This window comes from Hippopotamus amphibius, chromosome 3 (genome assembly GCF_030028045.1).
Source record: "Hippopotamus amphibius kiboko isolate mHipAmp2 chromosome 3, mHipAmp2.hap2, whole genome shotgun sequence".
NCBI classification, from domain to species: Eukaryota; Metazoa; Chordata; class Mammalia; order Artiodactyla; family Hippopotamidae; genus Hippopotamus; species Hippopotamus amphibius.
Genome location: NC_080188.1, coordinates 198,041,374 through 198,053,446, shown reverse-complemented (window position 1 = coordinate 198,053,446; position 12,073 = coordinate 198,041,374). Strand labels below are relative to the sequence as shown.

The 12,073-nt window shown below is 66.4% G+C and overlaps 1 protein-coding gene across 1 annotated transcript in view; it reads left to right on the top strand.

The window, feature by feature from the left end:
* The first annotated feature begins 7,758 nt into the window (after nucleotides 1-7,758).
* Nucleotides 7,759-12,073, top strand: part of KIF21B (kinesin family member 21B) — a 39,635-nt gene continuing 35,320 nt past the window's right edge. Inside the window, exon 1 of the mRNA XM_057727637.1 lies at nucleotides 7,759-7,879. Within this exon, the coding sequence (XP_057583620.1) occupies nucleotides 7,839-7,879 (41 nt within the window). The 5' untranslated portion in view covers nucleotides 7,759-7,838. The remainder of the gene's footprint in view (nucleotides 7,880-12,073) is intronic.

Below are 12,073 nucleotides of genomic sequence, written 5' to 3'. Positions count from 1 at the left end.
TGGAGGAGGGAGGAGGGAGGGGAGGACGGAGGAGGGAGGGAGGAGGGAGGGGAGGAGGGAGGAGGGAGGGGAGGAGGGAGGAGGGAGGGGAGGAGGGAGGAGGAGGGAGGAGGGAGGAGGAGGGAGGAGGGAGGAGGGAGGGGGAGGAGGGGAGGGAGGAGGGGAGGAGGAGGGAGGAGGGAGGAGGGAGGGGAGGAGGGAGGAGGGAGGGGAGGAGGGAGGAGGGAGGGAGGAGGGAGGAGGGAGGAGGAGGGAGGGGAGGAGGGAGGAGGGAGGAGGGAGGAGGGAGGAGGGAGGGGAGGAGGAGGAGGGAGGGCCAAGGCCAGAGATGACCAAGCAAACTGCTGAGCAGGCATTCGACGAATCATTTGAAGCTGCCAGTGTCCCCTCCCTCTCGCCTGCACGTCGGCAGTCGGACAACAGTGCGTCCCCTATAATGAGGGTGGGCGTCCCCACGGCCCCGCACCACGCACGCCCGCCCCCGCCCCCCGTCTGGGGGCTGTCTGCACGTCCTGACGTCCTGAGCACACACACGGGCTGGGAGGGGGCTGACCGCGCGGGTGTCCAGCCAGGGCTGCTCTCGGGCAGCGTGCAGGCCGCGACGGAGGGTGGGTCCCCGCGCCCATCACCCCCGAGGTGTCCCCTCTGAGAGGGGAGCGTGAGGCGTGGCCTGCGGGAGGGGCCTGCCGCCCCAGCGCCGGGCCCCGGGAGCTCAGCTGCCCCTCCAGGAGGCCCCCCGGGCCGGCCCCCGGCCCCCACCTCCGCTCTCCTGGGCCAGACCAGGGGGCACCCGGGGGTCTGGGTGGGGGTGGGAGGCAGACCTGGGCAGCGTGCCTCCCCCTCCCCTGCGCACGCACTCGGGTCACGACTCAGAACCCCCTACACCCAGGGCGGGCCTCCTCTTTGGCTCCCCCAGCCCAGCTTGCAAGTCACAGAGGGAAAGTTCTTTCCCGCTTCTGCACACCTCCCCATGCCCCCAGTCCCCCCAAGGCAGAGGGTCCCCGCGGTCAGCGGGCGTGAGGGTCCGGAGAGGGCAGTGGCCCTAGGAACCCCCCCCAGCTCCAAGGACACAGATTAATGTCTCAAGAGAGAATTTCACCTCAGGCCAACGCCGGCGGTCGCGGTCAAAGGCCTTGGAGATCGCCCGAAAGCTGCCCCGTGAGGCTCCGCACACACAGTGCCGGGCACGCGGGCCCTCAAGCCTCAGTCTGGAGCCCGCCTGGCGCGCTGGCACTTTAGAGGTTAACCCGGGCACCCGCCCTCCGCTGCCTCCCTCCACTCCTATTTTCAATGTGTGAAACGCTCCTCGGAAGCAAATACCTATTAAAGCCCAGGGAAAGGACGCTCCCTGGGGATGGGAACGCCACAGCTGCCGGGCGGGGCGGGGCTGTCTGCGGACCTAAGGAGAGGGGAGGGGCTTCGGAGGCCGGGAGGCCGAGGCGGGAGGGGGGGGGGGGGATGGCTGGGGCCGCCCCCCTCCTCGCCAGGTCCGGGGAGGGCTCCGCCTCTCGCCGGCGCTCCCGGCCCCAGGCCTGCGGCTGCTTCGCCCCTTCTCTGACTCCGCCGGAGCCCCCCACCTCCCTACGTCCACATCCCTCTCTGCGCCCCGGATTCCCCACCCCGTCCTCCTTCTGGGGGAGGGGGACCTCAGGGAGCCCACAGGCAACGTGGGCCCCGCGGAGGGCTCGGCCAACCTTCAGGTGGCCAGGACTCCGGGTGGCCGTCCCAGCGACGCGGGCCACGTCACCCGCGGCCCCACCTCTGTGTGAGCCCTTCAGTTGGAGCCAGTGACCTCTTTTTAAGTCAGTTTGTCGAGTGATAATTAACTTATAACGGAACATAATCAAAGCACACAGCTGGATTGTTTCTGAAAGATGCCTACACCTGGGGAGCCACCAGCACCACAGGACACCAGCTCTGTCCACCACCCCCACGAGCGCTCGGCGCCTGTTGGTAACTGCCCCCCCCCTCCCCCCTGCCGCTCCCCTCCCCAGGCACCCGCTGGGCCGCGGGATGGCTCAGGTTGCATTTTCTAGGCATTCCCATCAGGGGACACACAAGGCGTGGGCTCTTCCGTGTCACGTTCCGGTGGGCCCGTCCCTGTCGTGGCCGCGCAGCATTCCTTGCGCAGTGCTCCCCAGTCAGCCCTGCATCCGTGAGGGACGGTCACGCTGCTCCCAGTCCGCGGCCACGAAAAGCTGCCAGAACATCTACATCCGAGTCTTTGCAGCAGGTGGCTTCCCGGGACCCTCTGCTCACTGTCCCCGCTCAGCAGGCTCAGCAGCTGCCAAGGGCGCGCCATCCTCTTCCTCCACTGGGATCCGACGCGGGAGGAAGCAGGAAACCACGCGCGTGGGCTCAAACCTGCTCCACCACGCGTGGTGCCACCCGCGGCAACGCTCGGTGTCCTTCATCTTACGGGGACGATATGCGTTCCCAGCTCCTCGGGGCGCCGCGAGCCGAACGGGACAGCCCAGATGCAAAGCCTTCCACACAGCGCCCAGCACCGTGGTCAGAAACGGCAGCTGTTGGTACACTGTCTGCCTCTGAGAAGATGATCCGTCTGGGGTCCCTGGGAAGTTACCTAACCCTCTGCAGAGGCCCTATTTCACTGAGTGCCGCTGGAAAGGGTGACTTGAGCAGGGCCAGGCTTTGAGCTGGGGTCAGCACAGGTGTGTCCTGACAGTCACCTCCACCGCTGTTCCTTGGCAGGCAGTGGCGGGTGGCACTGAAAGGCCCTGGGATTTTTCTGATGGCTCCTCCGAGTGGTTCCTGGGGACCCCTGGGAGATGCTGGCACAGCCGGAGGTGGATGGGAAGCCACGCTCCTTTGGGGGGCTCCCGGGAGCCAGCAATCTGCACACGTCATGGGAGTGGAGGCGGGTGGAGCAGAGAGGCCACCAGCCCTTCTACCTGCCTGTGAGGCTCCACGTAACCCAGAGGCCGGAAGCCCAAAGGGCATCTGTGAGTCTGAGGTGGGCAGCTGGAGTCCTGGAAGGCGTGGGGCCCTCTGGCATCTTTCCAGACCAGAATTCTGGCTCGGCGCCTCACTAAGGACATCAGTTCGGGTCGGGTGGGCTGTGCCAAGGGAACACACAAGCTCGTCATTCCAGTGACTCGACACAATGAAAGTTCACTCCTGGCGTACCCTCTCAACAACGTGAACTTGTGTGCCAGGGGTGCGGAAAGCTTCCACCTACAAATGACACACGGCAGTCCTGCCCAGGTTTCATCGGTCAAAGGAAGTCACAGGCCACGGCTAACACCAGAGTGAGGACGCCAGCGCAGAGGGCCGGAAATATTCGGTGGAGCCACTAATGACCGTGACACCAGCCCAGTGACCTCTGAGCCCGTTTCCTCTTCTGCAAAATGAGGACAATAACAGTATTTGCCTCACAGACTGTGGTGAGGATTACAAGAGAAAACACACGTCACACCCTTGGCACAGGGTAGCCCTCGCGTGAGTAAAACACAGCTCAGATGCTCCTCCGGGTGGCCCGCAGGGAGCCTGACCCGGGGTGTCCGTGCTCTGCAGGGGTCCAGCATGCCCGGGGCCCCCCTGCCTCTGCGAACACTCACCTGTCCCCCAGGGCCCCTCCGCCGAGTGGCCGGCAGAGGCTGCAAACTCCCCCTCCCCAATGAAGAAGGGCCCCTTGGGCAGGCAGACGTCACCGCCACACCCCCTGCTCCCAGCCTCACCCGCGCTCATTCTGACTCCCTGTCTGTCTTTACGACACATTGGTCCTCTGTCCAGCTCACAGAAGAAGGGATGGAGAATCCACGGGAAACGAAGGAAATTCATTTCCATCCTGCACGGGGCCTTGTGCTGGGTGTGGACCTCATAATACCTGTGATGAGGGGGGTGTGACTGTCCTCATTTTGAGGAGGGGACCTTTCCCCGGGTCACACACGTGGCAGAGCTGGACCGGAACCCAGATCTCATCTCGGTGACGCTGGCTTCCGGGCTGGCGTCTGTTGTTTTGCACAGACTTTACTTTTACGCACACCATCAGCTCACGCGCAGCCCAGGCTCGGGGCTGCGGCCCTTGGGTCCTGTCGCGCCGTGGTGCTTCAGTGCCAGCCCAGCAGCTTGCTGCGCGACTCTGGACACGCCTCTTCCCCTCTCTGGGCCTCAGTTTCCCCACCTGAAGAGGGCGCTGTCAAACCAGACGCGCTTAGGGCTCTTTTGGACCCTAGGGTTCTGGGACGCTGAGGTTGCCCACACGTGCTCCCGCGTCTGGCTCCCACACCGCCCTGGAAAGCGCCGCAGAGGAGAGCAGACAAGGAGCCCGTGTTCGAGGTTACATGGAGTATTAAGTCCTCAGCAACACCTGAAACCAAAAATAGTGTGTTGTTGTTTTCTAAAAGACCGATGGGGATTACTGATCCACAGCAGTTCTCTCTTCCTTGCTATTTTTAACAGATTCTGGTTTCCTCTACGGCTCAGTCTGTCTCCTCCTGCGACAGAGGAAGTCAGGCGGCCCCCTCGCCGAGCAGAGGTCCCCACGTCTGCACCCCAGCAGGCCCCCCCCGGGGCTCCGCGCGCCTGCTGGCGAGCAGGACGGGGCGGGGTCTCCGGGTGGGTACGGGAGCTGTGGATGGACCACCTGCCAGCCGGGTGGGCTAAGGCCTGATCTCCCAGGAACGCTGCTGGGAGGGCAGCAGCTCCGCATCCCACCCCCAGAACCCCAGGTCAGCGCTCAGCTACCTTCCCCCAAATGCCCGTGCCCGGTGCTAACGCTGGAGAAGAACCACAGGACCCGTGCCCGGTGCTAACGCTGGAGAAGAACCACAGGACGGGACTAAAGTGCAGGCCGCCTCTGAGAAGCCTTCCGGGGCCCAGGCGCATCTCTCAGGTGGTTTCGTCTGTTACCGTAGGGTTGATGTTGAGAGCGAGGCTGACCTGACCGGAGAGATCTGGGCCAGATGGCCGTGCCCCCGCCCCCCGCCGCCGGAGCCCTGTCACCACAGGAGCGTGGGAGCCTCCTGCGGCAGAGCCCCCTCCCAACTCCCCAGGGTCCCAGCGGCCCGGACGCCCGCCGCTGCTGTCACGGGGAGGGCCTCCGTCGGGGACAGGAGCTGAGGCTCCAACTGCAGTCCAACAGGGGGAGGCGGCGGGGGGAGTCGTGCACGCGGGCCGCTGCTGCGGAGAAGCCTCAGGGTCTGGAAGGAGGGGGCGGGGTGGGAACACACCTGAGGAGGAAACAGGGCTGCACACACACTGCTGGGGGCGGGCGGAGGGCAGCCTAGGCTTCCCCGGACTCTCCGACGAGATCTGCCCAGGCTGCAGTCTGAGCCTCTTCATTACCCACTTGGATCTCCGTCTGACCTCCTCGCCTCGGGGCAGCAGCTCCGGAAGGCAGAGTCTGGACGCCGAGCTAGCTGTCCTGTGGCTCCGGTGGCCCAGGAGGGAGCCGCCCTGAGGCCCTGGCCTGCAGAAGGCCTGACTTTCCAGCCCAAGTGCTACACCCTGTGACCTGGAGGGATGGGAGTGGGGGGCGGGGGGGGGGACGGGGGAGACAGCGGCTCTGGCGCCACTTCCCAGCAGTGAAGCTGTGACTCAGAAGGTCACCTACTCTAGGAAGTCAGAGGGGACCTCTGGAGGCAGGAAGCCAGAGTCGGGCCTGGAGAAGCCCAGAGTCTGGGGCAGGAGAGCGGCTTTGCAAAATGCAATGTGGTCACCTGGGAGCACAAGCCAGGAGCAGAAGCGCGGGTGGCCCAGCTCCCCTCCCCGGGCAGCTGCTTGGAGGTGATCTGGGAGCCTGGAGCCAGATGCACGGTTCAAATCCCGGGTCTGCTGCTTATGTGCCAGGTAAGACAGTGCCCTGTCGGCAAAACTGAAAAGAAGGAAGCCTAGCTCACCAGGTGGTGAGCAGGAAATGCGAACACGCACTCAAAGGCCCCTGTTCTCCGTGTACGTGTGCACGGCCCCGGCGAGGCAGTCTCCTCCCCACCTTACCTGTGCTGGAAGAGAATGTCCAGGGGCTGACCTCCACCCTCTGCTGGCCTCCTGCTCTGGGAGGGGTAGCCGACTGGGCCCAGAGACCTTCCTCCAGGTTTGAAAGCTAGTGAAAGGTGCAGGATTACCAGGCTGCCCCCCACCCCCAGCCCCCTGCCCCTCCTCCGCCCTGGGGCACTGCGGGTGCTGCTGTTTTCCATCAGGATGGGCTAGAGAATAGGGGGTGTTGATTTGCCCTTGAAATTATCTTTGTGTTTGGGGTTGACTAGCATAGGTCAAAGCAAACTGGGATCTGGGCTGCGGATGGAGCAGTGAGCTGTGACTGGGTGGGGGAGGGAAAGAGAGGGGGGTGGCACCAGCGGTGCACCCCCAGCCCCTAACCCACACCTTTTCCAAAATCCCTGACATGGTTTCACCATCTGCGGGTGGTGCAAGAGGCCTGGAGTCAGACTCCCCTCCCTCCCCTCCCCCAGGGCTCTCCTTGCACATCTGGCGCTGCAGCTGGGTCCTCCTCTTGGGCTCTTTGCAGGGGAGGGAGCTGGTTGAAGTGGGGGGGGAGGGCAGCTGGTGAGGGGGCCCGTGAATGGCCCCAGTGTTGGGAGCTGGGGGGCAGGGAGGAGGGGCCGGGCTCAGAGGGAGGGCAGGGGGGCCAGAAAGGCCACGGTGACTTCCCACGGCACTGGGCACTGGGCACCTCCGTCACCGCCCCAGGTTTCGAGTCCCCAGTGTGTTTCAAGTCCCCACAGCTCCCCTTGTCCTTTAGAGCCAAACGAAGGCAGCGGCCCTCCACACCCTCTTCCCGCCCACCTCCCCACCAACCCCTACCCAGGTGCCCGGAGCTGAGTGCCCCCTTTGTTCCCTGTCTCCCTGGGGCAGCTCAGGCGTCCCACGCTGACCCTCTGCCCCCACGGCCACAACACGCAGAGTGTGAGCCAGGCGGGGGTGGGAGGGGGGGACACGGGTCATCTGTGGGTCACTAAGGTCTCTGTCTGGAGCCTCCGGGGTCTGGCAGGAGGGAGGGGCCGCCTGCGCCAGGAGCCTGGCCAGGCATCCACCCGAAGTGGACTTGGAAACGCGGCCGGGTGTCGGCGGAGGGGATTTCAGCGAGACACGGGCAGGAGGCCCCCTCGGCAAAGGCCGGCGCGTGCGCGGGAAGGAAAGCAGAAGCGAGGCTCCCCCGGCGCTTTCAGCGCACAGGCCGCGGGGCGCGGGGCCGCGGGTTCTCCCCTCGCTCGGCCGCCAGCTCCCGTGTGACCTGGGGAGTCCCCGCCCTGCGCCCCGGCTTCCGCACTGACGCGCCGGGGCCCCGCCGCGGCTCCGGGGGCTCCGGGGATCCGCGGCTCCGGGGGGTCCGGGGATCCGCGGCTCCAGGGGCCGAGGCCCGGCGCCGCCCGCTCGCCTGCCGGCCGCCCCGCACGCGCGCCCGCGCCGCCCCGCCGCGCCCCCCGCGAGCTCGCGGGCGTGGGCACGGGGGTCCCCAGGCAGCAGCCAGCCCCGCCCCCGCGGCCGGCGCCGGCCCGCGATTGGCGGCGCGGGCTCGGGGGCGGGGCCTCCGCGCGGCCGGCCCCCGCCCGCTTTGTTCGCGCGGCGGCGGGAGGCTGCGCGGGGCCGGAGGGGCGCGCGCGCGGGAGCCGGCCGTGGGGAGCGGGCCGCGCCCGGGCTGTCCGCCGGCTCGGCGCCGCCGCCCGAGGGCGCGAGGGGGCGCGCGGGCCCGACCCCGGGGGGCCTCCGCCGGCCGCGGGTGAGCCGGCCGCCGGCCGCCCGCGAGCATGTCCGTGCCCGCCGCCGCCTCCGCCCGCAGCGCCCCCGCCGCCCGCCGCCCGCCGCCCCGGCCCGCGGGCCCCCGTCCCTGATCCGCGCGGGGCCGGCGCCGCGGCACCATGGCCGGCCAGGGGGACTGCTGCGTCAAGGTGGCCGTCAGGTAGGACGCGCGGCGGGGCGCGTGCGCGGCGCGCTCGGCTTTGTCTCGCGTGGGGGCCCCGGGGCGCGGACGCCCGTCGAGCCGCAGCCGGCGCCCGCGGGGGTCCAGCCGGCCAGGCTGCGGGGCGCCGCGCGCTGGCCCTGCCCCCGCCGGGACCCGCGGCCCCGCGGGCGGCTGGAGGTGGCTTTGTTGGGGTGGCAGTTTCGGGCCCCCCTGGGGAGCCCTTGATGATCAGAAAATCCAATAAACAAGGAAATCCGGTATTTCACACCCAGCCCTGGCCCCGGCCGGAGCGTCTGTGCGTTTCCTCTTCGCCTCCCCGCGGGCTGCCGTCTCCTGCGGGGACGCTGGACGGGGGCGATCTCCCCGCTTCCCCGCGGCCGGCTGGTCCTGCGCTCTCGGTCCAGCTGCGGAGGCAGCGCGCCGCCGCCCCGGGCCCGGTTCCGCAGACAAAGATCGAGTTCTCAGACGGAGGGGCTGGGATGGGACCTTGGCCCTCCTTGGGGAGTCAGCGGCTTTGGGGGGCACCGTGCCGGCCCTAACCGAGAGGGGCTGCGGAGGGAGGATGGGGTGTCTCGAGGTTCTGCCTCTCAGAGGGCAGGACGCTGTGACGTTATGTCCATCCTCAGGCCCTCAGACAGCACTGAGCCGGGAGGGCCGCATGGACTTACCTGGGACTTGAAGGGACATCGTGGCAGAGTGAGATGGGCAGAGGACAGGGCACCCAGAGGTGCCGGGCTTTGTGTTGGGTGTGTTCTTTGTGTTGGGTGGGGACGCTTCACGCCATGTCACCCCTCCCTGTTTTTGGTTTGGGTTTTTCTCTTTGAGGGGGTCTGTTGGTAGGAGAGTGCCACCCCGGACTGGTCACCCACGCAGGGATGGTGGAGAACATCACCCGGCCCTGTGTGCTGGGGGTGGGGATGGGTCTGAGACGGGCCTCTAGCTTCCCTGGGTTGTAGGTGACCCAGATTCCAGATTCCAGGGCAGTCGCTCAGAGACGACTGTGGAAGACACCCCCGGGCAGGTGCTGCCACCCCTCACCCCAGCCGCCTGGCCAGCCCTCTGCAGCCCAGAGAGGGTCAGGCTGGGCACGCTGTGGGGCTGAGGGAGGGAAACCGAGGCGCCTCCCCCCGCACCCCCGGCCGCACGCAGAGCATCCCTGGGCACAGACTTGCGGGCGCTGGACAGCCTGAGACAAAGAGGAGCCCCGAAGGTGCCTGGGGGGCCGGCGGGGCGGGGCCGGGCTGCTGCGGGGCTGCCTCCAGCAGGATCCTCTGGGGGGCGAGGGCGAGGCAGAGGGGCACGGTGGGGCTGGGAGTGGGAGTGGGCGGGAGTGGGAAATGTAAATGACAGCTGCAGCAGGGTGGGAGAGCCTGGGTGCATTGAAAAGGGAAACTGCGAAGCCAGGGCTGGGAAGGAGGGGGCTTGGGGTGCCCCTCCCAGGGGGCTTTCCTTTAGACTCCATCTTAGCGGAGAGAGCCAAACAAAGCCCCTTCCCCACCTCCGTCAGGGCCCCCAGGCTAGGCTGGGGCTGGGTAGGATGTGGGAGAGCCCATGGCCTTGGCACCTTGTGCAGAGTGAGGGAGAGCTGGTGTTCCCTTCCCACCACCACTGAAGGTTCCCGGGAGCCTTCCCACCCAGAGGGCACCATGCCCGCCCCCTGCTCCAGTGACCTGGCCCCACTCCTTGCCTCTGTTGCTCATCCGGATGCAGGGGTGGGGAGATTTGAGCATCAGGAGAGCCAGCCTTTCAGAGTCTCCTGGAAAGTGGGGGCCCCACCTACTCCGCCCCTCCCATCCCAGCCAGAGCGCCCATCCCGGCACACGCCAGACCCCAATGGGCAGCTGGCCGTGGAGGGCAGACAATGCCTGGACAGAGCCCAATTTCTAATCAGAGAGCTGAGAACGGGCACTGGGCTGGGGCTGGGGCTGGGTCAGGGAGCGGATGGTGCCACTGGGGGACCGTAGGGGAGAGTTCTTTATGCCTTGGGGTCCCCTTCAACCCCCCCATCCCCACCCTCAGAAATCGCCTGTCTCACGTAAAGGACTGAGTGGTGGGTCGGAGTAGCATAGAGCGTTGCTGGGGAGAGCCGAGGATGTGGAGGTGCCAAGAGCCTAGCCCAGCACCATGCTGAGCTGTCTTTCTGGAAGCCCCTTCTTATATCTAACTGGGTCCCCCTGAAAAACTTGAGACAGGGAGGCCGGGAATGACACAGACTTGGTCTGGGGTGTGTGTGTGTGTGTGTGTGTGTGTGTGTGTGTGTGTGTGTGTGTGTGAGGGTGGAGGTCCGGGGGCTTTTAGACTAGGTAAGAAGTGCCAGGCCCAGGGCTGTTGGCCCTGTCATCTCTGCACGAGGGTGAAAGCTTGCTTGTCTGCGGAGCTGCGGGGAAGGCCAAAGGGGGCCAGAGGCAGAGGAGCCGGGGCAGGACCTGGGGCTGTGGGATAAGGGGAGAAGGTCTAGGTGTGAGCAGATCCCCAAAGCCCCACCCCAGGCCACCCTGGAGTCTGACCCATCTGCTCCGGAACTCTGCACCGAGACCCCCAGGCCAGCCCCTCCAGCCTGCCCTGTGATCCGTTTATCCGTTAATCCCCTTGCACGATAAGAGCTCTCAGCTCCTCAGCTCCAGGCTGGCCTAGGGCCGGCCTCTACCTGGGGCGGGGGTTTGGGGGGGGATGCTGGGGAGAGCTGACCTGCCCCAGGCTGCAGAAATACAGGCCTGGCTAGTGGGGGGAGAAGGGAGAGGGGTGGCTGTTCAGAAAGGCCGGTTGGCAAAGTTGCGATTGGGGAAGGAAGCCAAGGGACGTGGTGCGTTTATTTAAGACCCTTTCAAGCCCCCAGCTCTGCGCCCCCCGCACGAGGGGAGCCCTCAGGGTGGCCTAACCTCCCCCCCCCTCATTTTTGCCTGGTTTCCCTAAGCTTCCTTCTTCGTCTGCGGGGGCGGGGGCGGGGCTCTGCCGGTCCCACCTCATCCCTGGACACCGCAGGGTCAGGCAGGGGCTGGAGAGGGGATGCGGAGCACCCGCCGGGGGCCCAGGGACAGTCGGGTGCAGCCCTGCTCTCGCCCGCGGGTTCTCTGGCTGCAGGTCTTCCCCTGGCTGTAGCCTCCTCTGAGGTCTTAGTCAGTGTCTGTCTAAATTTTGAACCGAGAGAATCGCTGCCTTGGGACAAAGACACGGAAGACGGGAAAAAACTGAGTGGGGGTGGGGATGGGGTGCCTTTAGGGTCCCGTCGTCCATCCCCCACCCCCGCTCTCACGGCGTCCACAGGGCCAACCAGTAAGTGCCCGCGGTGGCCCCTGCTGTCCAGTTCACAGGCCTGGGAAACCGAGGCCCAGGCAGGGCCTCCTGTGGGCCGTGGAGACGGGAGAGTCTTGGTGGCGGCCTCCTGCTGCAGAAACAGGGCTGTGTCATCACCAGGAAGTGCCGTGTGGTAACCGCAGGCCCCGGAAATGTGCCCCCATCCCCCTGCCCCAGCCAGCCCGCCTGATTGGCTCCCAGCTTTGACGACCTCGTCGAGGGGGGTGGGGCGGGGCTGAGGAAGCGGCAGAGGTGACATGTGCCTGGCACCCTGATTCCTGCGGCTCTCGGGGCAGAGGGCGGGGCGGGGGCCCGTGAGGTTCGTCACTGGCTGGGTCATGGGGCCCTGTTTCTGTTTCTCCTTCTGGGCCTCAGCTTTACCCACTGTAGAATGGGATCCGCGGTTTGTTCTGGTTTGTCCACTTGTGAAGAGCAGCGGTCTGGATGCACTAGAAGGCGGACGGTCCTTAACGGGTGACTCTTGACCAGCTGAGTGTGAAGTCAGGGTTTGGAAATAAACACTCGCCGCAAGTGTACCTACGCGCCGTCCCCGAGGGGGTGAGCCAAAGCGACTTAGGTAAAAAGAATTCCCCTTCAGCCCTCCGACGGATTGGCTGATGGTTGCTGATGGATTGCAGGAAGCGCGCTGTGATGGAAGGACTGAGCTGGGAGGGGCTGGGCGCTGCCATTTCCTGCACACTCGCTGAGCGCCAGGCCCCACGCAGCCCCATGGGAGCCCGCGAGGTGACAGATGTCATGCCCTTCGTAGAAATGTGCACACGCTCACAGCAGTAAACGGAGGCGTCTGAACTTGAACCCAGGGCACCCTCGCTTCCGAGCACGTGCTCCTCACACTGCTTCATGCAGTCTCCTTGGCCGGCTGCTAATTAGCTCTTT